The sequence below is a fragment of the Huiozyma naganishii genome, chromosome 2 (assembly GCF_000348985.1).
Source record: "Huiozyma naganishii CBS 8797 chromosome 2, complete genome".
NCBI lineage: Eukaryota > Fungi > Ascomycota > Saccharomycetes > Saccharomycetales > Saccharomycetaceae > Huiozyma > Huiozyma naganishii.
The window spans coordinates 698,423-722,593 of record NC_035923.1 but is presented as its reverse complement, the minus strand read 5'-3'; the positions used below and the strand labels follow the sequence as shown (position 1 = coordinate 722,593).

General features: G+C 48.3%; 13 protein-coding genes and 1 non-coding gene across 14 annotated transcripts; 8 read left to right on the top strand and 6 right to left on the bottom strand.

Annotated features, from left to right (window-relative positions):
• Nucleotides 1–603: 603 nt before the first annotated feature.
• RML2 (mitochondrial 54S ribosomal protein uL2m) lies at nucleotides 604–1,785 on the top strand (the record flags this gene model as incomplete). Its single annotated transcript, XM_022606360.1, has 1 exon — nucleotides 604–1,785. The coding sequence occupies one exon, from the start codon at nucleotides 604–606 to the stop codon at nucleotides 1,783–1,785; it is 1,182 nt and encodes a 393-aa protein (XP_022463063.1).
• A 182-nt stretch (nucleotides 1,786–1,967) lies between these two features.
• VMA8 (H(+)-transporting V1 sector ATPase subunit D) lies at nucleotides 1,968–2,771 on the bottom strand (the record flags this gene model as incomplete). The annotated part of the gene is made up of 1 exon (XM_022606359.1): nucleotides 1,968–2,771. One exon carries the CDS (start codon nucleotides 2,769–2,771, stop codon nucleotides 1,968–1,970), a length of 804 nt encoding a protein of 267 aa, XP_022463062.1.
• Nucleotides 2,772–3,083: 312 nt separating this feature from the next.
• AFG1 (Afg1p) lies at nucleotides 3,084–4,622 on the bottom strand (the record flags this gene model as incomplete). The annotated part of the gene is made up of 1 exon (XM_022606358.1): nucleotides 3,084–4,622. One exon carries the CDS (start codon nucleotides 4,620–4,622, stop codon nucleotides 3,084–3,086), a length of 1,539 nt encoding a protein of 512 aa, XP_022463061.1.
• Nucleotides 4,623–5,143: 521 nt separating this feature from the next.
• Nucleotides 5,144–7,483, top strand: MAK10 (Mak10p; the record flags this gene model as incomplete). The annotated part of the gene is made up of 1 exon (XM_022606357.1): nucleotides 5,144–7,483. The coding sequence occupies one exon, from the start codon at nucleotides 5,144–5,146 to the stop codon at nucleotides 7,481–7,483; it is 2,340 nt and encodes a 779-aa protein (XP_022463060.1).
• Nucleotides 7,484–8,080: 597 nt separating this feature from the next.
• On the top strand, nucleotides 8,081–8,578 carry RPL12A (60S ribosomal protein uL11; the record flags this gene model as incomplete). The annotated part of the gene is made up of 1 exon (XM_022606356.1): nucleotides 8,081–8,578. The coding sequence occupies one exon, from the start codon at nucleotides 8,081–8,083 to the stop codon at nucleotides 8,576–8,578; it is 498 nt and encodes a 165-aa protein (XP_022463059.1).
• A 967-nt stretch (nucleotides 8,579–9,545) lies between these two features.
• On the top strand, nucleotides 9,546–9,627 carry KNAG0Btrna8S. The gene has a single exon. It is a non-coding gene; the product is annotated as a tRNA-Ser (tRNA).
• An 828-nt stretch (nucleotides 9,628–10,455) lies between these two features.
• GIS4 (Gis4p) lies at nucleotides 10,456–12,591 on the top strand (the record flags this gene model as incomplete). Its single annotated transcript, XM_022606355.1, has 1 exon — nucleotides 10,456–12,591. One exon carries the CDS (start codon nucleotides 10,456–10,458, stop codon nucleotides 12,589–12,591), a length of 2,136 nt encoding a protein of 711 aa, XP_022463058.1.
• A 76-nt stretch (nucleotides 12,592–12,667) lies between these two features.
• Nucleotides 12,668–13,648, bottom strand: KNAG0B03690 (uncharacterized protein; the record flags this gene model as incomplete). Its single annotated transcript, XM_022606354.1, has 1 exon — nucleotides 12,668–13,648. One exon carries the CDS (start codon nucleotides 13,646–13,648, stop codon nucleotides 12,668–12,670), a length of 981 nt encoding a protein of 326 aa, XP_022463057.1.
• Nucleotides 13,649–13,941: 293 nt separating this feature from the next.
• Nucleotides 13,942–15,390, bottom strand: YAP1 (DNA-binding transcription factor YAP1; the record flags this gene model as incomplete). The annotated part of the gene is made up of 1 exon (XM_022606352.1): nucleotides 13,942–15,390. The coding sequence occupies one exon, from the start codon at nucleotides 15,388–15,390 to the stop codon at nucleotides 13,942–13,944; it is 1,449 nt and encodes a 482-aa protein (XP_022463056.1).
• Nucleotides 15,391–16,008: 618 nt separating this feature from the next.
• ERG6 (sterol 24-C-methyltransferase) lies at nucleotides 16,009–17,148 on the top strand (the record flags this gene model as incomplete). The annotated part of the gene is made up of 1 exon (XM_022606351.1): nucleotides 16,009–17,148. The coding sequence occupies one exon, from the start codon at nucleotides 16,009–16,011 to the stop codon at nucleotides 17,146–17,148; it is 1,140 nt and encodes a 379-aa protein (XP_022463055.1).
• Nucleotides 17,149–17,348: 200 nt separating this feature from the next.
• SNX41 (Snx41p) lies at nucleotides 17,349–19,205 on the top strand (the record flags this gene model as incomplete). Its single annotated transcript, XM_022606350.1, has 1 exon — nucleotides 17,349–19,205. The coding sequence occupies one exon, from the start codon at nucleotides 17,349–17,351 to the stop codon at nucleotides 19,203–19,205; it is 1,857 nt and encodes a 618-aa protein (XP_022463054.1).
• Nucleotides 19,206–19,386: 181 nt separating this feature from the next.
• On the bottom strand, nucleotides 19,387–20,226 carry TIF35 (translation initiation factor eIF3 core subunit g; the record flags this gene model as incomplete). The annotated part of the gene is made up of 1 exon (XM_022606349.1): nucleotides 19,387–20,226. The coding sequence occupies one exon, from the start codon at nucleotides 20,224–20,226 to the stop codon at nucleotides 19,387–19,389; it is 840 nt and encodes a 279-aa protein (XP_022463053.1).
• Nucleotides 20,227–20,467: 241 nt separating this feature from the next.
• MRPL39 (mitochondrial 54S ribosomal protein bL33m) lies at nucleotides 20,468–20,692 on the top strand (the record flags this gene model as incomplete). Its single annotated transcript, XM_022606348.1, has 1 exon — nucleotides 20,468–20,692. The coding sequence occupies one exon, from the start codon at nucleotides 20,468–20,470 to the stop codon at nucleotides 20,690–20,692; it is 225 nt and encodes a 74-aa protein (XP_022463052.1).
• Nucleotides 20,693–20,893: 201 nt separating this feature from the next.
• SPT5 (transcription elongation factor SPT5) lies at nucleotides 20,894–23,773 on the bottom strand (the record flags this gene model as incomplete). The annotated part of the gene is made up of 1 exon (XM_022606347.1): nucleotides 20,894–23,773. The coding sequence occupies one exon, from the start codon at nucleotides 23,771–23,773 to the stop codon at nucleotides 20,894–20,896; it is 2,880 nt and encodes a 959-aa protein (XP_022463051.1).
• Between the last annotated feature and the right edge of the window lie 398 nt (nucleotides 23,774–24,171).

Genomic DNA, 24,171 nt, shown 5'->3' with positions numbered 1-24,171 from the left:
TAGCATGAAATGTTTGTTCATCAGTCCCGCCCTGTCCTTGCTGTTAATTCAAGATGGAAATATGATAAATACAAGAAGAGGTGTGCTGCTATAGGCATTGACACGACTCGCATCGCACACGTATAGTTTCAGAATTTTCAGTGTTTGGCTATGTTGCATATAATCGGTCATTTCGTATCTTGCAATGTACTTAAACAGAGGACTGATGTTGAGATCCGCTTGGGGCGACAACTTTGGTCATCATTTCTATACGTATCGAGTGTCGAGTGTGCTTGTGTTCAGTAGTAGTCTATTTACACGTAGCTTTGTGTACCTGGAAATAAACGGAGAAAGACGGGATAAAGTTTTAATCCCAGAAACCGGGACCAACCTTGTCTCCCACCCTCATCGTGCCCTGTCTCAACTGTAACTGCAACTGCAAAAGAAGAGAACGCTCAAAACATCGTCGTTGTCGTCGTCGCATCGTCGGCCGTTTTATACAAAAAAAAATTAACAACAAGAAAAATTCTCGAATTTGAAGAAGTTGAAACTTGTCGTTAGGGTTTTGATGGCAGTTGACGTTGTCACTTCTTTGGTGGTCTGGAGAGTCTGTAGAGTCGATCAATGCTGAGACGGATACTGGTGGGACCCGTGGGCGGTTCTGGGAGGGCGGTGCTGAAGCCGTGGGGTTGCGACCGTGGGCTGCAGCGTTTTTTGTCGCGGTTCAACAGTAGAAGCAGTAGTAGTAGTAGTGGTGAGGGTGAGAGTGGTGCAGATGACATTGCCAGCGTGGGTGTCTCGCCGAGGTTGCTCAAGATTGTGCCCGATGTGTCCGACATGACGCTACTGGAGAAGCAGGACGAACTGGTGAGGAGGAAACGGAAGTTGGCGAAGGAAGTTGTGCAGATGACGAAACATAAACCGGTATCCCCTGGGCTCAGGTGGCTCAGACATCCCATATACCCTCACTTGTACAAGGGCAGACCCATCAGGGCACTTACAATACCGAAAAAGAACCACGGTGGGAGGAACAACCAAGGTAGGATCACCGTGAGACACAGGGGTGGTGGACACAAGAGGAGGCTCCGGACGGTGGACTTCATGAGGATGAAGTCTGGGTTGCAGATCGTGCAGAGAATCGAATACGACCCGGGGAGAACAGCACATATCGCACTCTTGAAACATCAGGATACCGCAGAACTTTCGTACATTGTCGCTTGTGATGGGCTCAGGGCTGGAGACGTCATAGAGTCCTTTAGAAGCGGGATCCCGAAACGGCTGCTCGAGGAAATGGGCGGGAAAGTGGACCCGGCGATCCTTGCTGTGAGAACCGCACAGAAAGGAAACTGTCTGCCTATATCGATGATCCCCATCGGGACCGTGGTACACAACGTGGGGGTCACCCCGGTTGGGCCAGCAAAATTCTGCAGAGCTGCAGGGACGTACGCCCGGCTTCTCTCGAAACTGCCCTCGAAGAAGAGGGCAGTTATCAGGCTGCAAAGTGGTGAACACAGGTACGTGTCGCTTGACGCGTGCGCTACAATTGGCGTCGTGTCGAACATCGAGCACCAACTTACCTCGCTGGGGAAAGCTGGGAGGGCCAGGTGGCTCGGCAGAAGACCCTCTGTTAGAGGTGTTGCCATGAACAAATGTGACCACCCTCACGGGGGTGGGCGTGGTAAGTCCAAGTCGAACAAACTGTCAATGTCCCCCTGGGGGCAACTCGCAAAGGGATACAAGACCAGAAGAGGCAAAAACCAGAACAGAATGAAGGTCAAGGATAGACCAAGAGGTAAGAAAAATTGATTAAACATGGGGGGACACGGATCTTCCTGTTTCAAGTGGAGGTAAAGGGACCCTCTTATCCCGGACATGTAAATACACTTTTTGAAGTACACTAATACGTACTTCATACATACGGACTTGCACTGTTTTATTCATTCGTAACATACTACTACGTACGTGCAAAGTGTGGCAACTTGAGTACACTAAAATATAACGTCATCCTCCGTTGTTGACACCAAGTTCCGTGTCTTGTCGTCGTTTTCCACACTGGCACCTGCACCTGCACCTGCCGTACCAGAAGTGCCAGCTTCCGCCTTTTCTTGCGCCAGTCTCTTCAGCTTCATCTCCTCGTCCAGCTGCTTGGTCTCGTTCTGCTTCTTCTCTTGGACTTTCTTCAGTCTATAAAACTCCTCTCTGTCCAGTTCATCTAGCTCACTATTAATGTAAGCAATCGTGTTTTCAGTCCGTGGAATGATAACGTGCTCAATAGCATTGACTCTTCTGTTCGTCACTTTAATCACATCGTCAAGGATAATGAACGCAGTCTGCAACGAGGCCAATTCCACAAGTGTCTCCACTGCCTTCGTGTAAATCTCCTTGGCTCGTTGAACTTGTTGCCCACCACGACCCAAACCGGTCAGCTTGAAGTCGTTAATCTGCGAGTCAATGTAGCACTCAAATTGGGGCAAACGAACACCACTGACGTTCTCCTGGCGCGCCCTGATCTTGAACCTGCTCTGACCGGAGACGCTCTCCTGCACCTGGTACCCGATGTTCTCCCCAGTTGCATACGACACCTCCGCAAGCGAAAACGCCGCGGTCTGCATCACACGGCCCATCTTCTGCTTCGCATCATCAATTCTTCTCGTAATATCACGGAACCGCTTCGTCAACGCCTCGGACTTACGTTTCAGCAACGAGTAACCTTGGTTGGCACCTTTCAACTTTGTCTTCATCAGACCCAACGTCATTCTCGTGGGGAAGACCTGCTCCCTGTTACCAGACATTGATTCTGTAAGCTATAAAATTTGCAATGTGTGATGCTTAGCTACGTGACACACCACCGATCAACGAAGGGGACGACACTGTGATCTTGATAGATACATGAAGGACGTGCTCCCATGTCAAACTGGAAGGAAATTTATACATATAAAAAAATATCAAATACTGAAGTAAAAACAAAGAGGCAGCATCAACGATAACACACATAATTTGGTACCAGTTACGGTTGCTGCTATTAAGAATATGAAAATGGAGTTTCAATTGTTACGTATGTATATACATGCTTGATGCTTATTTACAACGGAAAAGGGCCCCGATCACTTAGAAACCCAGTCCGTAGTGCTCATTTGGGTGAGTCTGCTCAACGCACGGGCAAACGCAAACCTCTCCTCATCTAGGGCAAACATCTGGGATTTCTTGGCAATCTCCTTCGAAAACCCGTGTTTCTTGATCAGTTCGTCCTCCTCGGAGACTTCAGCATCCGATTGAGCGTCCCGCGCAGGTGAATCCTCCTTCAATTCGTAGTCGTTCAAGATGGCCTCTGGCTCTACAAACAACGACGTGAAGTCAGCAGCACCCGTGGTTGCCAGCTTGCCATCACTATCGTACACTGCATCCAGGAAGGTAATGAACCTTCTCACTTGGTCTCTCACGTAGATGGATAGGTACGGAATGTCTGTGACATAAACGACGTTGAAATTCTTGGCTAGCGTCAAGTAGTCCCCCGCAGCTAGCGGCTCACCACACAACTGCTTGAAAGTAAATTGTGCCACCCGGGGCGGGGTACATATGGGCACTTTGAACTCGCGGCCCCAGATTGTCAACGGGTAATCCCTGAACGTTTTATGGACACTTTCAATGCCAGTCGTAGAATCGTCCGTGTGTTTCGCTTGTGCGAAGTACTTGTACCACTCCTCAATGTGATGTTGTCTGAATAGAGCACACTCACGGGAGTAATACTTCAAATTGCTGGTAGGGAAGTAATAGACGGACGAGGTAGGTCTCGAAATTTTCCGGTAATCCGTCGGAGAGTTCAAGTACGTGACCGCGGTGCGTCTTTTAATCAACTCAATACAGGGTATAAACGACTTCCTTTGAACACCGTTGATATACAATTCATCAGGGTGTCTATTCGAGGTTGCGAACAAAACGACACCGTACTCATTCGACAGTAGAGTCGACATCAATCGGCGTAGAATCATCGCGTCTGCGACATCGGTCACCTGGAATTCATCGAAACATAAGATACGGGCCTTTCTGGCAATCTCAGCGGCCAAATAGGGAATGGTATCGACCTCTTGTGAATCGCTTGCAGTGTATTCCTGGTATTCTTTGACAATCTCGTGTTGTCTTCTGTGGACATACTGCATGAATTGGTGGAAGTGTATTCTTTTCTTGGACAAATGGGAAGAAATGGTTGAGTAGAACAAGTCCATAAGCATTGTCTTGCCACACCCTACATCCCCGTATAGGTAAATACCTTGCGGAATTTTATCACCGACCTCAGCGCCAGATTCTGAGGACGACCCAAAGGGTGTTTTCATCCTCGAAAGCAATTTGCTCCGCCAGCTGTTGTGTTTATGTACATGTATGATGGACATCTCCTCGACTTGAGGTGGCTTGTAATTTAGTAATTTGTCATGTAAACTTGATACAAAGTATTTAATTATCCCTCTCTGGTAGGAATCATCCCGTAGTTTACCAATCTTCACCTGCCTGTTGTATTCCTCCAGTGGATTCAAAAGCTTACCAGAGGTATTCGACTGCCACCTCACCTGCTGTAAACCTTTTACAAAACTCCAAGACTGGCATCTCAGCAGGGACTCCGGTAACCGAAGCAAAACTCCACTGCTCATTATAGCAAATAATAAAGAAAGAAATAGAAAGTGCAACGGATTTGAAAACCACCGATGCAGCTGATCCGACTAGAAATACGCAATCGGATAATCAACTTCACTGCTACAGTTCCAAATACATTCCAAGTTCTCCGGAAAACCGATATTTCATTATTTAATCATGTAAAAAAATTAAAAAGAAAAGGAAGAGAGTTCTTACGTGGAATTGTGTTCACTGGTGCAAAAAATAATGATTAGATGTATGTATTTTCAGACATGCTTCTTCGGAACGTCTGAGAACTGCCACTGGGTAGAGTAGCACCGTGTAGAACTCAACCTAGCGATTCTTACTGCGGTGGTGGAGGAACAGAACGCGCGTAAAATAACGTAGTGCAAATCTCTTGTATGTACGAGAACGAAGTTGGAAAAAAAAGTAAAGCAGTAAATAATCACAGTTCGAAGCCTGCCTGCATTGGATAATGACAGGTAGGGCAGATATACGGTTAGTGCAGCGGGATCTATCTGTTTTTTTCTAGCGTAGGATGGGTGCTAGTGAAGAGAAGTCTGTACTGGACGCGCATCTACTCAATGGGCTTGATAAATTGTCTGTTCGACATGGAGACGGTATTGAAATGGTAAATGTGACAGAAAACTTGAGAGAGCTATGCAAGCGATTGAATGCACAATCTATAATCAAAGTCCACTCGTCTGATTTATTTCAGGGGACGCATGCTTTGGAGGTCAACAATCCAAAGTTGGACTCCCATCTGATAGTACTCTCTGAGGAGGAACTGTCCCTTTCTTGCGACTGTGCCCACGGCGCGAATGATGTAGAGAGATTGCAATATGTCACATCCATCGCAGATAGATTACTCAGATCCGTAATTACATGGTTAAATGAGTACCAAAGTTTACCAGCGACGTTACTGAGTTGTCGATACGTTGAGGAGTTTTTGATCCGCAATTCGCAGAGGGATAAAGCGCTTTTCAAGTTTAACACGGACTGCATTTATTACGATCAAATTCTGACAAATATCATTGCAGCTATCTGCTATTTTGCCGCTTTTGTGAAAAGTTTGCTGCTTAGGGCTGTGATCTTCGAGGAGGAGGATTTGAACTTTAACTCAATGGGGTTACAATCGTTCGATATTATGCCTCCGCAAAAACTCATACTTTCTGAATTACAGAAAAGTTTGGATCTTATTTCTGATGATAGTAGTCCTATGGCTGTCCATTTGGGGCATATATTAAAGGCGGTTCGGTGCCTAGTTCACATCGAAGATGTACTTACAGTATACTCAACAAGCACGGCGTATTTGGACGAACTAATTGAGCTTGCTCGTTCACTGCAGAGCCATACTTTGAAGCTAGAACCACCCGCAGGGTCTTTTTCGATGGGTATCCAAAAGAGACGTTCCAACCAATTCCCGCCCAAAAATATCGTTGAACCGGACAACAACTATCTTGGGTTTATCCATATGGCCAATAGCATCAAAACCGTTTTAAGAGTCTCAGAGGCAGATACTGCCGTGGAGACCTTCCAGTTTGCGTACTTCTTTAATAAACTGAAACAGCAACATGTTCTCGCGAGAGCCATCTTCCCATTGTTTCTAGTACGCGATAACCAGAACATCCTAGGGAGATATTCGATAGAGGATTTCCTGTTTTCGCATCTCATGGAATACTCTTTGATGGGGACACAAGTTTCCGAAAAGATGCAGAGTTCACCGGAAGTCTTCCAAGTCCTGACTCCAGCATTGAAAGAATGTGCTAACGCCTTATTCGATTGGTACCAAAACGCATCTCAAAACACGGCAAGGTATAGGCAGGGTTATAATAGACAACTGATCGTATGGGATTCTGTTCAAGCTCAACTGGAAACCGCGGAACTTAATTTCATCTCTGCAGAGATACACGATGAAGTCATTAGTGGCTCTGATACGGTAGCTACTCCGCTGATGCCATATGCCTCGTGGGTATTCACTTTAAAAGTAATGGTGATGATTGAATTTACGTTGAAGGGGTTCGACTTGGACGTGTATAAACCATATGAGGGTTACGATATGTTCTGGTACGTTTCCTATTTGGCTTTCCACCTTGACTCTTGCTTGATAAAAATCCACTGTTTCATAATGAATAGAATAGATCGTATCCATGCCATGAACAAGAAGATGAAGAAAATGAAGGCGGGCCCCAAGAAGAGCAAACTGAAGGAAGACTACCAGGAACTGATGTCCACAGAGATGGGCCAATTACAAACGAACAAACAGTATCTGAATTATCTGATCGCACACACCAAAATACACAGATCCCTGAGTATGTTCCAAACTTTACAATTTGCATTATTGAAGTCGCACGGCGTAATTGATAACAAGCCGCCCATGCTGAACCAGTTTGCGAACGCGGAACTGATACACAGCTTAAGATTTAAACCCTTTTCATCCATCGGTGTACCTGAACTACCAAGCTACGCGGAGTTTGAATCCACGATTAACAGGTTCGTGGTTGATGGGGAACCTGGTTCTGCAAATTTCGTCGCTGAAGTAGAGACAAACATGATTTTGATGGAGAAAGAGAGTGCCACCGCTGAAGAGGCCGCTAAAGGGATAATAAGGGCCATTGAAGCGAATGACAAAAACGGGGAAATGTTCACGGGGACGAAACTGGTGAAACAAGAATCCCTGGAGTATTTCGGCGAGCTGTTGAATTCAGCGCACGCAATGAACATTAACGCCAAGGACAACCTCAAGAAATTGAAGGTGGATCCATCCGCAGCCGCGAAAAGGTTTGCTGTCACGCTTAAGCACCAAAGTGGCATGTCCTCCTTCTACCCACTATTTACAGTGGTCGAAAAGAAGAGCCGCCGTACCTCTTGTAACTAAATTGACCTGAAGGGAGGGTATGACTTACGGTGCATCACTTCACATCTGTGATCCACTTCTCACAGAAATTGACTACTTCTAGCATCCGTACATCACCGCGTTATTTTTTCTTTTGATTCCCCTCCTGTTACATTGCACATAGTAAATATTACATATGAGCTGCTAAAGGCATAGTAGTGTAGTCACTGAAAGCCAGTTATCCTATAGAATGCGGTTCCCTCACCTGAATACTCGCAGCTAATCCATCACCACATAGCTTCCTCCATTCTGAACGGACCCCAAACTGACAGGCGCTACAACTTTTTTTTTTTACAATTTTTGTAGTATTTTCTGCAGTGCGCTGTTTTATTCCCCAAATAGGTAAACATACCGATTTTTTTGTAGCGGGAAAAAACCGACGCTGAAAAATTATCGAAACGGTCTCTTTCCGGAACTGCGAGTTGGTCAGTAAGAGGTAGGTAGGTGTTAGTAGAGGAGAACTGTTAATGTTGGTAAGGTTCCTGTAAGTCCTTGTACTTCTTCTTGTTTTATCCTTTAATACTTTTTTAGGTTTCCTTTTTTTAAAGTAGGATCTCGCCAACTAATTCGACAAATACAATGCCTCCAAAGTTCGACCCAACGGAAGTTAAATACCTATACCTAAGAGCTGTCGGTGGTGAAGTCGGTGCTTCTGCCGCTTTGGCTCCAAAGATCGGTCCTTTGGGTCTTTCTCCAAAGAAGGTCGGTGAAGATATCGCCAAGGCCACCAAGGAATTTAAGGGTATCAAGGTTACCGTCCAATTGAAGATCCAAAACAGACAAGCTTCTGCTTCTGTCGTCCCATCGGCTTCCTCTTTAGTCATCACTGCCTTGAAGGAACCACCTAGAGACAGAAAGAAGGACAAGAACGTCAAGCACAGTGGTAACATCCCATTGGATGAAATCATCGCAATTGCCAAGCAAATGAGAGAAAAGTCCTTTGGTAAGAACTTGGCTTCCGTCACCAAGGAAATCTTGGGTACTGCCCAATCTGTCGGCTGTCGTGTCGACTTCAAGAACCCACATGACATCATCGATGCCATCAACGCTGGTGAACTAGAAATCCCAGAAAACTAAGTGCAGCATCAAAGTGTAAAGGGTGGCGGTTCTCTAGAAGTATAGCAATTTAATTAGTGTATCATTTTAAGAACCTAACCAAATAGATATAAATAAATAACAACAATAAAAAAACGTAACAATAGTATAAGGAAAGAAGTACGGGCAGGTTTCATTGATACTTCTGTATTCTGTACCGATGAGCCCCGGCAAGGTGTACATTTTTAGGTTTGAGACCTCTAGTGACCTCTAATTATTTTGTGCAACGTTTCGCCTCATTAGAATCTCCTAGCAAAAACCAGTAGCATGTGGGAAAGGAAAAATGACACTAGTATCAGGTGAATCTTGGTGATATTTCATTCACAACCAAATTGAATAAGAAAAGACACTTCAGGATGAAAATGCCACTGCTGAAAAAATCCGTCACACTCATGGTTCACTTGTGCTGCATGTTTTAGACTTCTAACAGACTTCGTAAATCGAAACCAGGTAATCTCAAACTGTATAACTGAAATAGGACACACGTTACTTGGAAATGCGATCCTATGTCCTGGACGCAGGATATGGGGTCACGAAGCATTGTGAACATTAACTAGAGAGCTCGACCGAAGGCAGACTAGGAGAAGGTAACCTTACCTTAATAAGTTTACCGTGGCTGTGCGCCTCGAGACAACCATAAGCACCCAAAAGATGACTGCAATTCAATAAGATATTAGTCACCAAAATGAGAGAGACCGATAGGAAACAAAAAGATAAGGACACAGTAGTAATGCAAAAGTGAAAGCAAGGAGATCAGGAAAGAGGAAGAACCTTCTGGAGAATCCCACGAGACATCCAGAAATAAAAAAAGTATATAAAGGGCAAGACCTTGCCAGATTTGAAATGGAGCTGCAAAGAAGTTATTTTTTTGATTAAAAATAAAAGGAGCAACACTTGATAAATAAGTAATTGATAGGGAAGAATACAAAATTTTTCAAATTTTGAATTAGGCAATTTGGCCGAGTGGTTAAGGCGTAAGATTAGAAATCTTTTGGGCTCTGCCCGCGCAGGTTCGAATCCTGCAGTTGTCGTTGTTTTTTGAACCTTTTTTTTCACCGGACTTTCAACATCACCTCGCACGAAGCATTTCTCATTTTCCAACATTTACATGTTTTTCTGTGATTTGCGGGAATTTTGTTTAACGGTTTTTTCTTCGCGTTTTCGGTACCGGGTTCTGATTCTTCCTGCTGTTTCTGTTATTATTACTATGGAACGGCTAAGTTTTTTGTTGCAAAACCGCTAAATTTGACGCAACGGCAGTAAAATGTCACTTTGAAAGGGACTAATGAGCACTTTTGAAATAACATCGTAGAATATTTGAAAACAGTGTTTTCTTCTTTTTTTTTTCGTTCTTTTCTTTAAAACAGAAAACGACAACAAACAGTCAAATAATTCATTACTTTTGGTGTATGGGATACGTGCGCAAACAGTCACTTATATTGTTGACAGAGGTCCAGACCCTTGACACTGCAAACAGTACATTGACTGATTCAATTTTGCTCTCTGGTTGTTAATATTCTCCACTCTACTGTGTTTTATTTATTTATCGCCTTGTTTGCTACTAGGACCACACCGTCTGGATTCATCAATTCCCTGTACAATAAGTAAACGAAACATCAGCCTGCATCACTTCCCTCTATACAGATATTTTCCAGTCAGACCAAATAAAAACAGATTTCCTCTGTTTTCATTCATATATTTAAGTTTTCTTGGACTGCGGTATTGCATTAGAGAAGAGGCTTCATTTTAAGAATAGTACTGGCTACGGTTTCTTTGTTGCATACACCACCACAATTGATAGCATTTTTTTGGGAGGAACCGTCATACGTGTACCCTCGACCCTTTAGAGATATCTTGCAATGCAAAAATCTATTAGAGTTAATGATTACTACGATAATGATGATAATGGGCTCTGGTCTTGGTATCTACAAAATATTAGATCAGGGGACTTTGAGGAGTTGACGCATAACGAATTGAAATACACTCTGCTGAAAAGATTTCTGAAGAATCATTTCACGTCCCTCGAGGGGATAAACTCCAAGATTCTTTTCATTTCAATCCCAGATAAAGTTCACAGCGATATTTCGGTCCTGGAGACCTTTCTGAAGGACTACTTTCATTTAGAGGATTTACAGAACATAAAGATACAGAAGTTAACCACTTCGAATTGCTATAATCATGAAAACCATTACCTACTGACTGATACCCTTAACAACTTTAACGATAGAAAATTTTTGAGGTACTTGAACCCCGGTCGAAAGTTTGAGAACTCTGGTGACATGGCAAAACTGGATGGCGTTTCAGGGCCTTTATCCATATACGGGACGACCACATCTACTACCGTGAAAAATGAGGATGACTTTCCAGAAGAGGTGACAGCCGAACCCGCCACAACAACGTCTACATCGACAAATGCATCATCGTTAGTGTCTAATCATGCTCCGATACAAAATTTGGATAAATCGCATGATCTACTAATAATTCAAAACTCAACGGGCTTAATAAACGGTAAGGGTGCCTCTGAGCCCATCATCGAAGACAAAACGGTTAGTAACTCAACCACGTGTAATAATAACGGCTTACAGCCGAATGGCATCTCCAACAAACAAAATGGTATAAAATCGGAACGCATCGAAACTCCGAACGAAAGTGCATCTTCGGAGTCATCCGGTTTATTCGAGGACGGGGCTAGTTCCATAGTCTTAGATTTCCCGCGGAGCAAAGTCCAGGCACAGAAGAGGAAAGTGAGGTCGGCCAGGTCATCGGTTTCGGGATCCAACGCATCTAATAATCCTCTGCTCAATACGGCACTGAATAACTCCAATCTGTACACACCTGCATCGTCAGAATTAGTATCCTTTAACAGCTATTACAATGAGGAAGAGGATGCCAGCAGTACCATGATATACAACTCGCAAGAAGGTAGGTCAGGGCACATGGACCACCCATTAACCAGAATGCTGACGCGCAGTGACTCTCAGATGCTGCAGGACAACGAAACGAATAGCGATCAAGAGGATTCCAACAGTGAGTTACCGTCCGTTGTGGAAACTGCAGATGATGCACCAGTTGTTGGCGCGGGCGCGGGCACGGGCACGGGATTGAATTCAAGGCCGCATGGTATATCGTGCGTGTCGAGTGTCAGCACAGGGTCATTTACTAGCTCGTTCACGACTTCTTCCTCCTCTTCGTGTTCAACGTCGATGTCGACATCTTCTACCGTATCTTCCCACTATTCTATCCTCCCGTCGATCACAATCAAGGATACGGAGGGGCATTTCAGGTTGGTTTTGCAGTCCGTGCTACTACAAAGGGAGGACAAGGCCATATTCACGGCGATACGACAATCCAATAATAAAGTGGACAGGGCGACCGTGCAAGACGATTGGATTTTATACGACTCTGATTTCTCAATGAACAACTTGATGATGATGACCCTTCGTGGACTGTTCAATTTTAGTGAGAACATGTCGAAGATCCTTTTCTATTCTATGATCATTGTCGATGACGCAGAGACAGCTGATGACATGCTCGACGAGGAGGCAACCCACAGTGGGGACGTATCAGATACTCAGCCGCAGCTTATGTTTGATGAGGAGGATAGCGACAGTGGTGTACAGGAACCACAGATGTACCTTCCACAAAAAACTGCATCGCATGCAACAACTGCGCATAGATCCATTAGGACCGTGAATAGTATTGGTGAGTGGGCGTACAAGAAAAAGAGCAACGCCACGAGCAATCACGATGCCGCGTCTGTAGGGTCTCAGGGAAACAGCACGTTGCAACCTATCATCTCGAAACCGGAACACATCGAAAAACACAAGGAGGATGTGCGCAAGTTGTCCGTTGTTGAGCGGTGGAAGAGTCTGCCCTCGAAGCGGATCAACGGTCATGACGAAATCAAGAAATGGAAATTGAAGATGAAGAAGTTCAAGAAATCCAATGGACACACTGCAGACGGCAGTAAGGAAACATTTTGTTCTATTATGTAGTGGGTACAAGTATAAGTGAGGATGGCCCCGCAAGTGCATTTCCTCTTCTAAACATAGTAACACAGTTAATCGTACTCTATTCCCAGGGTGATGGTCGGTAGAACAGGTGTGCCATGTACTTTCCTCGGTAACTGATGACGCAGCCAATACACAAGTAATCATTGCAGATATCTTCCGGAGACGGAAAAATCGTCCTGTTTAGGTTAGCAAGCTGGATGGGCAGCGGGACTTTCAATGTGTTATCCTGTGGTGTGATGTCGATGCTGTAGAAGTAAGGCGGTATTATTGGCACCGTGTACCTTTCGCAGAACTGGGCGTCATAGTCCCCGCTCGCTGCGTCTTGTTCCTGGAACGCATAATAGAAAAACGTTTTCTGGTTCATGTGTGTCTTTGGTTTGTATTGCGCGGTGTGGTCGATCTGCTGGCTGTCACAGTAGCCCTCGAATAGAGGCAGGATTTCGTTCGTGTATTCTACGCGTGCTCCCAGGGGGGAATCTTGACCCATTGGCGCATCCGCGGCAACAGCTGGTTCTACCACCTCGTCATTCTCAATAACGACAAAATAGTTGTATGCGATGCCATCGCCTACTGTGAGTATTGGTAAGTACTCCGAATGCATGCTACAAGTATCGTTAATCACAAACCGGAATTTGTATTCCCCTGGGGGTAAGTACAAGTCTGGCGCGACCCACTCACTGGAATCTCCCTCAAACTGCAGAGGGATCTGTTGCAAGCCCCCCATCTTCCCTGTACGCTGCAATTTGGATGTGATATCTGTTCCCTGGATCGCCACACTGTGGACTCTGAAGGGTATCGTGTGGGAGTCCCTGAACCTGAGTTTCACTTTTGTCCTGCGGCGTGGCTGGCGGTAGAAATGCGGGACACGTTGTCCCCTGACGAGTTCTAAAAGGTTGTAATTGTAGAAATTGTCGTAGTTCTCCCGAGTGTATTTCGCCCCATCGTGGTGTTCATCTCGTTTGTCCCGTTTTGCGCTGGGTTTGAATTTATTCACAGTATCTGCCGAGAGTGCTACCAAAGTGGACTGACCTGCACCCATGATTCCGTGAAGTTCCCCGCAATCGTATTGGCAAGATAGAGAGGGTACATTATGTTGTGTGTGCGTGTGCTTATATAACAGTGAGTTTGATTAACTACTTTGTTTCCCTATTCGCGAAGGGTCCCTGACAAGACTCCCCTTAAAACAATAAGCGAAGGCCGAGAGACATGAACTCCGGACAAAATGTCGAGGGCAGATAGAGGTATTGAAACGGATGTAAAACGTAAAGTTGTATGTGTATGTATTAAAGTGTTGTGTGTATTGAATAAGAAAACAAACCCCAGGGCCCCTTACTATGCGATGTGTCTGTTGAGAGCATCTTTGACGTCATCTGCGTTGACGACGACACCGCGCTCCGAACACTTCGCCTTTGTCATGAGTTCCCCACAGAGACCGTCGATATCGAGGTCCGAGTACTTCGGGTGTGCCGTGATACGATCCCATATCTCCGAACACTTGAGCAATTTGCCGTCTTTGGAGGGTACCACCTGTGGGTCACCGTCCTCGTTGGGTTCTATACTGAAGGGCACCTCCTTGTCTGCCTCTATGGAGAAGGGCACCTCGTTTATGAGCAGGTTGATCTTCTCCTCGTGTTGTTGTTGTTGTTGATTATCGGTGAGCTCCTCCTCCTCTAAGAAATCGTCTAGTGCGCTGCGTTGTTCGTGCTGCGTGTCTCTGAAGAATATGTTATCGTCTACGGTTTGTGGCACGGCCCCGTCATCTGTTGGGAACGCGAGGGATGTGTTAATAAAGGGTATTTCGAAATCTGCATCCAATTTGAGGTCGTTGTTCGTCGTGACTGTAGAACTTGAGGATTCTGTGAGCCGCGGCGACGTTGTCTCCGAGGTGGCACTCCCCGCGTCTGTCCTGTCAGTCCCCCACGTGTTGGAGAGAGAGTTAAGCAACGATGGCGGCGACAGAACCGAGTTCGAGAACACGGACCCCTTCTTGCTCTTGGGGACAGGGTTAGTCTTGCTCCCACAAGCCTCGTTCATACGCACGCAGAAGTCACTTACTTGCTCGTCGAACTGCGTGTCGAACGTTATCTCGTTCGAGACCGTCAAGCTATCGTCGTACCCTGCAAGAAAGGGACTCTCAGAACGGTTTCCCTGAAGTTGTTGTTGTTGTTGTTTGGCGTACAGTTCTGTGCTGGAGAGCACTTCGTCCAACCAGTCTGTTGGTTTCCCCTGTTGGTCCTTAGTTCCTGGAGATACTGGCGACGGAGTCGCCGTAGTGGTCTCTTGAGTTGTCGAGTTATCAAACTCTGGAGCAGTTCTACCCTTCCAGGGGAACTCAAACGAAAAGTCACCTCTGTCCCTTGCCGCGGGTGCCTGGCCCTGCTGATTGGGGGGCACGTTATCGTGTTTCGCAAGGTACTCCAACACTTTTGAGTCATTTGAAGTCTCCGGTCTATACTTCTTCAACTCATGAACGAGTGTAACGAGTTGGCCCCTGAGAAACTCAGACTCAACTTCGTTCTGCTTCTGTATCCTCGTCAGTTTATCCACTTTAGCCTCCAACTCCTTCATCTTCCTCTCCTTCCTCTCCCTGAACGCCCTCTGAGCGGCCCTATTCTGTTCCGTACGCTTCATCCGCGCCTCTTTATCCAGCGGTTTCGACGCCGTGTGCGTCCTCTTCTTCAGGGGCTCCGCCCCAGAGTCCACCACCTCCAAGTCTCTGTCTCTACCTCTGTCCGCATGCACCTCTGGCGTCACCATCGCACTGGCAACCGTAGCAGCCATCGTCCGTTGTACTGTGGCACTGTTGCTTTCTTCTTCTTCCCCACGAATCCGATGCCCAATTTCCACCACGTCATAAATCTTTATATAAAGAAATTTTCTCTTTGGCAGGAAACGGACGCAAAGCGGAGGTCCAGGCCGATTATTATGTAATGGCGCTGTGGTGTTAGGGCTTGGCGTTGCTGGAAGTTAGGGTACGCTAGGGCTTCTGTTTTTGCCACCGCTGGGCGGGGTGACCCTGTGTGCTGGGTAACCTTTGCAGCCGGGTAACAGCTCCAACTGGGTAACCCCACTTCTTTCACCCACGCACCCTCGTATAGCAGCAGCCGGTAACCCCGCCACTCCGCCACCCCCCAAAAAAAGAACAATTACCCCGCCCACATTTCTCTAAACGACGAAACGACGCTGAAAACTTTTCTCCCACTGTAATTTCGTGTCGCTCTGGACGGCGCCGGCGGTTAAACCCGCAAAGAGCAAAAGTCCCGGAACGAAGGTTCTTGAAGAAGTTGCAATTGCTTCTTTGGATATAAAGAGACGAGAACATGTCACAGGGATGTTGCAGGGCGGTGTTGCAGGGGTCTCTTTGCTCAGTGGTCAATTGAGTACACACGACACACAACTATGACTGACACGGATAACGACTCTCAATTGAGACAGAGACAGGCAGAGTTCTCGAAGGAATTGCACGGTGAAGGTGCTGCCTCGAGGAGTGGGTTTTCTGCTCTGTTGGCCAAGGATAAGACTGCGCAGAGAGAGGCTGTCTCCAAGTACTTGAAGCACTGGGATGGGTTGACCGATAAGGAGGCCGAGGAGAGACGTCTTGAGGATTATAACGAGTCCACTCACTCCTACTATAACGTTGTCACGGATTTCTACGAGTACGGATGGGGGTCGTCCTTCCATTTCTGTAGATTCTACAAGGGGGAAAACTTCTATGCCGCAATGGCTAGACACGAACACTACTTGGCGTACGCTGCTGGGATCCAGCAGGGGGATCTAGTGTTGGATGTCGGTTGTGGTGTAGGTGGTCCAGCAAGAGAGATCTCCAGATTTACCAACTGTAACGTCATTGGGTTGAACAACAACGATTACCAGATCGAGAAGGCCAAATACTACGCTAAGAAGGCAGGTCTACAAGATAAACTGGATTTTGTCAAGGGGGATTTTATGCACATGGAATTTGAACCAGAGACTTTTGATAAAGTGTACGCCATTGAGGCTACTTGTCACGCCCCAAACTTGGAGAAATGTTACAAAGAGATCTACAAAGTGTTGAAACCAGGTGGGAAATTTGCAGTTTACGAATGGGTCATGACTAGCCAGTACGATGAAACTAATGAGGCTCACAGGAAGATCGCATACGAGATCGAACTCGGGGATGGGATCCCCAAGATGTTCAAAGTCGACACCGCTCGTCAGGCTCTAGAGAACTGTGGGTTCAAAGTCCTTGTCGATGAGGACCTAGCCGCTAAGGGTGACGAGGTCCCATGGTACTACCCACTGACTGGTGAGTGGAAATACGTCCAGACTATCGCCGATATCGGGACTTTCTTCAGAACGTCGTACTTGGGTAGAAAAGTGACAAGTACGATGGTCTCCCTGATGGAACGGTTCGGTATTGCCCCAGAGGGGTCCTCCAAGGTCACAGCGGCCCTTGAGGAGGCCGCCGTTGGGCTGGTTGCAGGTGGCAGAGAACACCTGTTCACCCCAATGATGCTCTTCGTCGCCCAAAAACCAATGAACGACGAACAGGAATCCTGAACATCAACAGACACCGTATGCATCTATGTATATTAACTATCTACGAGCGATAACCAAGTCAATCCCAAAAACCCTGGTACATAATATTATTATGTTCATTATAATATAATAAATCTTTGAAATGAACTGTTCAACACTAAGGGGACGCAACTCAACAGCGCACAGAGGTGGACCAGTGGGGAGTATTTCACCAGTGACAGATGAGTATACTAAATGACCTGCCCGTAGAGGGTGTCATCCCAGAAGACGACGAAGAGGAACAAGAGGAAGAGGAAGATAATAACCCTTTTGCAGGAACTGCACACATGTTTGCATCGGGGGTTGCGTCTGTGCCTGACCATATAGCTACAGGATCTGCTGTACGGGGCACGGTGTTGTCCGCTGGTGCACCGCAGTATCTTTACGATGAGGATGAGGTGGGTGATGAGGTGGCCGCAGCAGGGTCCGCGGACCCCACCGCGGATCTCAAACGGTACGATGGTGACACCCCTGACGTTTCGTCCTCGGACTCATCGCGAGGGTCTACACACCAGGGCAGCAGCACGATTTCACCGCACTCCAAGTACGAACCTTATGAAACGCTGACTATGTCGATGGCCGTGCCGCCTGTGGATAACCAGCCGCTGGATTCCCTGGATGGCACAGAACGCATCTCGATAGTGGACTCAGGGGACTTCAAGGACCCCTGGGGCAAGCACGCCATCGGGTACGTCATCAGGACTGCGCAGGGAGGGGAAGTCATACGACGGTACTCGGAATTTGCATCGTTGCACCAGGTACTCATGAAATTGCTCCCCACTATAGTCATCCCACCGATCCCCTCGAAACATCCGCTACTCAAGTACTTCCTGAACCCGATCAACGCGCAGAACGACGCAAAGATCATAGAGAAGCGTAAAAGGCGGTTCGTGTCCTTCCTTAACGAGTGCAACCGTGTTGCAGAGATCAGATCGCACATCGTGTTCCAGAAGTTCTTAGACCCAGAGTACAACTGGAAGGACGTCCTCAATTCACCACCCGTAACGGTCTTGCCCCTCAGCAACCTACTGGCGCCACCGCTCAACCCTACAAAACCAAGCCCACTACATATTCTCTTGCCCTCGCCGAGAACACTCACAAAGGTGAAACCTCTCGTGGACAGAAGGGACTCCGATACAGAGAAGGAGTTTGCTCTCTACGAGGAGAAACTCGCCCGCTACATGGCCCGATTCCACCCGCTCCATGCGAGCGTGAAACAGACAAACAACCACGTACACACTCTGTCCTCGCAGATAGCTGAACTCGGGGCATACTACAACGCCTTCTCCCTCGAGAACAGGGACCAAGCGGCGGGCCGCGTGTGCGAGAGCATTGAGAAGATCGGCCACTCGTTCGACGTCACATACGTAAGCCTCGAGATGCTTGCGGAGAGCGTGCACAATCTGGTTGAAGAACCCCTCGACGACATCGTCAAATACCTTCAGGACTCCAAGCGCGTCATCGTGTTCAAGGACCTTAAGTACGCGCAGCGACAAATCATTAAAGCCACCATCAAGAAACGTACGGCGAGATTCGACGAGCTCGCGGAGTTTGGTAAAAAGTTGAAGAAACTGGACTCCGCGGTCATAAGGGATGTCGCTGCCTCGTCATACGTGGAACCCGCTGAGTCCACGTCCCCTGAATCTCCCACGTCACCAACGAACTTGTCCAGCTCGGTCGTCAGCCACACGGAACAGGTCGTTCAGTTCCAATTGCAGAGGAATAAGCGCCGTCTGGGGAAGAACGCGGTCAACAAGCGTGGACAGGTTGAACCCGAGTTTCTAACGACGATGGAGCGGGAGGAGGAGACGAAGCGGCTTGCCAGGGAGCTTTCGAAACTCCGCGAATGTGAGCGGCTGATTGACCGTGACATCGAGCAAGTCAACGCGTCCGCTTTGAACAGTCTCAAGAGCCTTGTCGAGCACATTGACTCTACCGCTGAGCTGCTGTTGAAGTCCATCACAAGAGCGATCATCGACTGGATCAAGGAGTGTTTGAAAGCTTGGCAAACCGCCAGGGCGAGCATCGGAGACCTCTAGAACAAGAATATAGCATAAAACGTATGTACGAAGTAAGATAGTCATTGCGTCCCAAAGAACTCGTGCCCTCCCCTCTCAGGGCTCGTAGCGTTGCTACTTCTCAATTGCTTAAAATATGTATGTATATTGACTGATGGTGTGTGCAAGTGCATGATTCTCTCCTTCTGATCTGTTACATGCTTTATTCCTCCTTTGGTGGTTTTGGTTTGGACCATTCTACTTTCAAGATCAAGTTCATGAAACCTCTACCGTCCAAGAATTGCAATGCCTTCTCTGCCAGTTGTTCGCTGGAGAAAGTGACGAAGGCAAGCCCTCTGGACCTGCCCGTTTCCCTGTTTCTGACGACGACGACTCTCTGGATCGGCGCAAAGGGGAACAGAAGCTCCTCTCTCAGCGTGTTCTCGTCCGCGTTCTCGTTCAATTGCAGGATCTTCAAAGTGCAACTGTCGTCACGTTCCCTGGAGTCCCTGTACGCATCCGAGGATGGATCACTGGCACCGGCACGGCGCGATGGTGGCACGTACGAGCGCCCACCTGGGCCCATGCCAGCGCCCGTGGCGCCCATCTCTGCGACGTGCGCCATGTCGCTCACACCTTCGCCCTCCGCCGCTGCAGCAGGGTCCTCCAGTGCGGAAATCTCGTTCAGTATGCTCTTGAATGGACAACTCATGGTGTAATGGTCGTTCCCACACAGTCTACACGTGATCATCTTCGAGGACGTGATCTTCGACTGCTGCGTACGCTCTTGCTCCTTCTGCTTCCAGTTCCTGCTCAGGCTCAGCGCAACCTCTTCTCCGAGTTGCGTGGTCGAGTCGTTGGGCCCCGCGGGGGAACCGGCCTCCAGCCCGTATTTCGTCCACTTCTTCCGGTCAGCAACAGACTTGATAACCTTCTCCGTGACTCTGATTTCCCTGATCTTCTGCGTGATCTTGTACTTCTCCCCGTCCTCCTCTCTGTACGAAATAACCTGCTTCGACCCGTCTGGGTTCTCTATAACCTCCGGAGCTAGCACCTGTGACATTCTAACTTCGGTAACACGCGGCTGTCGGTCTTCCCCTTGTACTACCCATCCCAAACAGCACTTCAAGTCGTTATATCAAACTCTCTTCTCGATGAGTTTGTAAAAATTTTTCACTTTTGAAGAAGTTGAAAAGAGTCCCGTGTTTCGTGATGTTTCAACGGTGTCGAGGACCTTAGAAGGCGACCAGCACCAGCACCAACAGCAGCTCCAGCAGCATCCAGCAGCTCCGACACCCTCAGCAATGGCAGCTACAAAGATCAAGACTTCTGTGATTAAACTCGTCTCGACGGCGGCGACAGGGTTTTCCCGGCACGTGCGGATCAAGAAGGGTGCCCCCCTCGTGACGCAGGTGCGGTACGACCCGAAGGTCAAACAGCACGTCTTGTTCAAGGAGGCCAAGTCCAGAAAAGTCGCTGAGCGGAAGCCCGTCAACTTCTCGAGGGCCCCCAAGTCCGCGGGGATATAATCCACTTTTACCTACAGTTCACTTCACAAACACTTCCTGTACATACAACACAACACATACAAGTATATACCATGCATCGAGACATTGCAATGGCTTCACATAGTGTATATATACAGATACGTACATATATTCAACACACACACACACGGAATGATCTTATGGATAGCACAGCCCCGGATACTAAGCGAGGTGGCAGTTTCATCAGTGCCCGCCCCAGGTGCTGTTCCCGCCGCTGGTGCCCGAGGAGGCGCCCCAAGTAGACGAGTTCCCCTGCTGTTGGTTGTTGTTGTGTGTGCTACCTACTGGTTTCGTGGCACGGTTGTCACCGCCGCCCCACGTAGACGAGCCTCCCTCTTTGTTCGAGGCACCGACCCCCCACGTAGAAGCACCGCCGTAACTCGACTTATTACCGCCGCCCCAGGTGGACTGTGCTCCCGTGGGTTCACCACTGGAGGCCCACGTAGACGCACCGCCGTAGCTGGACTTGTTCCCCCAAGCGGAGGCCACCCCCCACGTCGACGTCGCACCAGAACCTTGGCCCGTCCACGCGGAAGCACCGCCGTATGTGGACGACGCACCGGCATTCTGACCAGCCCACGTAGAAGAGTTCCCCCAAGTAGACGCACCACCGCCAGCACCACCGTGAGAGTTCACGGCTGGCGTCTTCCCCCCATTGAAGGCCCCCCAGTCGGGCGTCATGCCTCCTGGGAGTTCGCCCTGAGGACCTGCACCGCCAAGTGCTTGACCAGCGGCCATCCCGCGTGGCGCACTGACGTAGCTGGGCCCAATCCGCGAGTAAGGGACCCTCCCGCGGTTGTTGACCAGCTCGTCGTACGTCATACCGCCTTGTCCCTCGCGGTTCGTATACGTCAGTTTCCTCTTGTCAACGGTGATGTGCTTGTTCTTCGTGTGCAGTTCGACAGTCGCCCTATCGCCGCTCACGTCCTTCACTATACCGAGCGCGCCTTTGTACCCTGGCGTGCGCACTTTGACGGTCTTCCCCAGTGCGACCTCACGGCCCATTCTCGCAGGTGCAGCGATGGGGGCAGTACTGGTCGAACTTGGTGGGTGCATCCCGGACACGAAGTCTGGGTTCATCTTGTTCAAGTCCAGACGCGTGTTCAATATGTTGCTCTTCGACGCCATGGCCTCGATGTTCGAAGAGTTGACCACGAACACACCAGCGTTCTCCAGTATCTTCTTCGACATTGCGAACAACTGCTGGTTGTGGATGAAAAGCACTTGACCCTCCCTTCTCGCGCCGAGTTTCTCCACAACCATGTCGCCGATCTTGATCTCGTTACCCTTGCTGTCCACGGTAGCGACACGGGTTCTAGCTGGGTTGATCTTGCTCAGGATCGTCCACTTGTTGATGGTGCTGACTTTCCCGGCGTCGTCGATGACTTTAAAGAAGTCGTGCGTCGCCTGAATGATACAAGCGACTTTCTTCGCGCTCAACTCAACGATGTCGTGCAGCGCGTATTCGCTCGATGTCGCCGTGGAGTCGATCGACTTAGACAGGTTGTTCGCAGTGATGGTCACGTCCTGACGTGTCTGCGTCGACATGAACGTCACTTGGCCCTGTCGCACAGAGACTACCAACCCGGAGTCACCTTGGTGGTTCCCGCTAACAACGGTAACGTTGTCACCGGTCTCGAAGATCTTTCTAAGGGTCGATATCGGAAACTCCAGTGGGTTCAAGTCGGGGAGTTTAACTGTAGCGATCTCTGTCGTCGTCTTTGTGACAAACCCCTTCGAGCCACGCTGTTCACCAGACAATATCTCGACACGATCACCCGCTTGGAATGTTACTTTGGAGGCCTGGTGCTTCTTGACTGTCTGTGAGATACGGGTCAGATCGACCTTCCCGTCCTTGGACTCGAACCACGTCGTATCGTCAAATTCTGGGATCGCGTCCTTCGTGTCGACGTACTGGATCCTGAACGACTTGTACAAAAACCCGTCAATGTAGTCCTCGTTCCTATATGTAAAATGGTGGTCGTCCCTCTTGTACAGATTGGCTTGATCCTCCTTCAACGCCATTGTCGGGTTAAACAGTTGTCGAGACGGCCTGTTCGCGTACGTTGGGTTCTTCATCTTTCTTTGCTTCGTTTGCGGGTCGACTATGTCGCTCTTACCGTAATCTAGACGAGGCACAATCTTCAGCATGACCTCCAAGTTGTTCTCACTGATCTGGTCGACAATGGCAAGGTCACCCCTGTACACACCTCTCTTAATCCGTACGTAGTTGCCCTCCTCTAGGGGCACATCGTCAGACTTGTTTGGTTTCAGCGTTGCGGGCAGTTCTTGCACTGGGATCAGTTTCTTCCTCTGTGGGTAAATCTCTGGGATACCGTTACAGAATTTCTCGATGACGGACTGTTTGGGTGCTTCGATGTAGATGGTACCGACGTTGAAGTCTCTTTGGAAGATAGACAGGATCTTCAATTTCTTCCCACCCGGTGCTCTATCTAGGGTAAGTTTCCTCTTGAGCAGTTTCTTCACAAGATCCTTTTCCCTACCTCTATTACACCCAACGGCCCACACGATCGCTGTGTCGACACTGGGCAACAGGAATCTTTGTGGGACGTGGCCCTCCTCTGTGGCGGCCCTGTACTGTCTGGAGTCCGCTCTACCGTACCTCTCCTTCAACTCCCTTGCCATTCTCCGGGCCTCCTCTTCGGATGTCTTGTTCAGATTTGAATCCAGTTCTCTGTGCAGTCTATCGTCTCTGTTCGCACTCGGGTCGTCGTCGTGTTCGTCATCCCTCGTGATGAAACCTTCCCTCACAAGCTCGGACTCCTCCTCATCCTCATCATCTTCATCGTCCTCGCTGACTTCAGCTTCAATATCCAGGAACCTGTTCCTCTCTTGACGCTGTCTCTTGACCGGACCGCCCTCATCGTCGTCCTCGTCCTCTTCATCCTCATCATCGTCATCTTCATCTTCTTCATCATCTTCTTCACCGCCTTTCTTCTCCTGTTGGGGGCGAGCAGTCTCTACGCTCTCTTCTGTAGCAACCTTAGCAGGCCCCTCTGAGCCCTGCTTGCCCTCATCATCAGCACCATTTTGCACCTCCATTTCCTCGTGCGATCTCTTCGACGAATCATCCTGTGCAGCCTGCTCCCTCACATCGGGTGGAGACCCAGCACTAGGCTCCTACTGTCCCGGGAACAACCCCAGACGAATCACCACTGTCACTCATCAAACTCCAGTAAGGATCACCGCTCCCTCAAAAAATGCAAAAATAAATTAAAAGAGCAGCCAAAACAGACCCTTTCAAGCAACCCTCACAAACAGATACCGTACCCCTGTAGTCCAACAGTGCCCTGCAATACACTTATCAGCTCTTGGTCTTCAGCGACAAGCGTCAAACAAAACGGTCGTCGTTGAAGGTCTCCTCTTCTTCTTCTTTGAAAAATTTTTTGAATAAAATTTTGAACAGAAGACGACGCACTGCGATACTCTGAGACACGGTC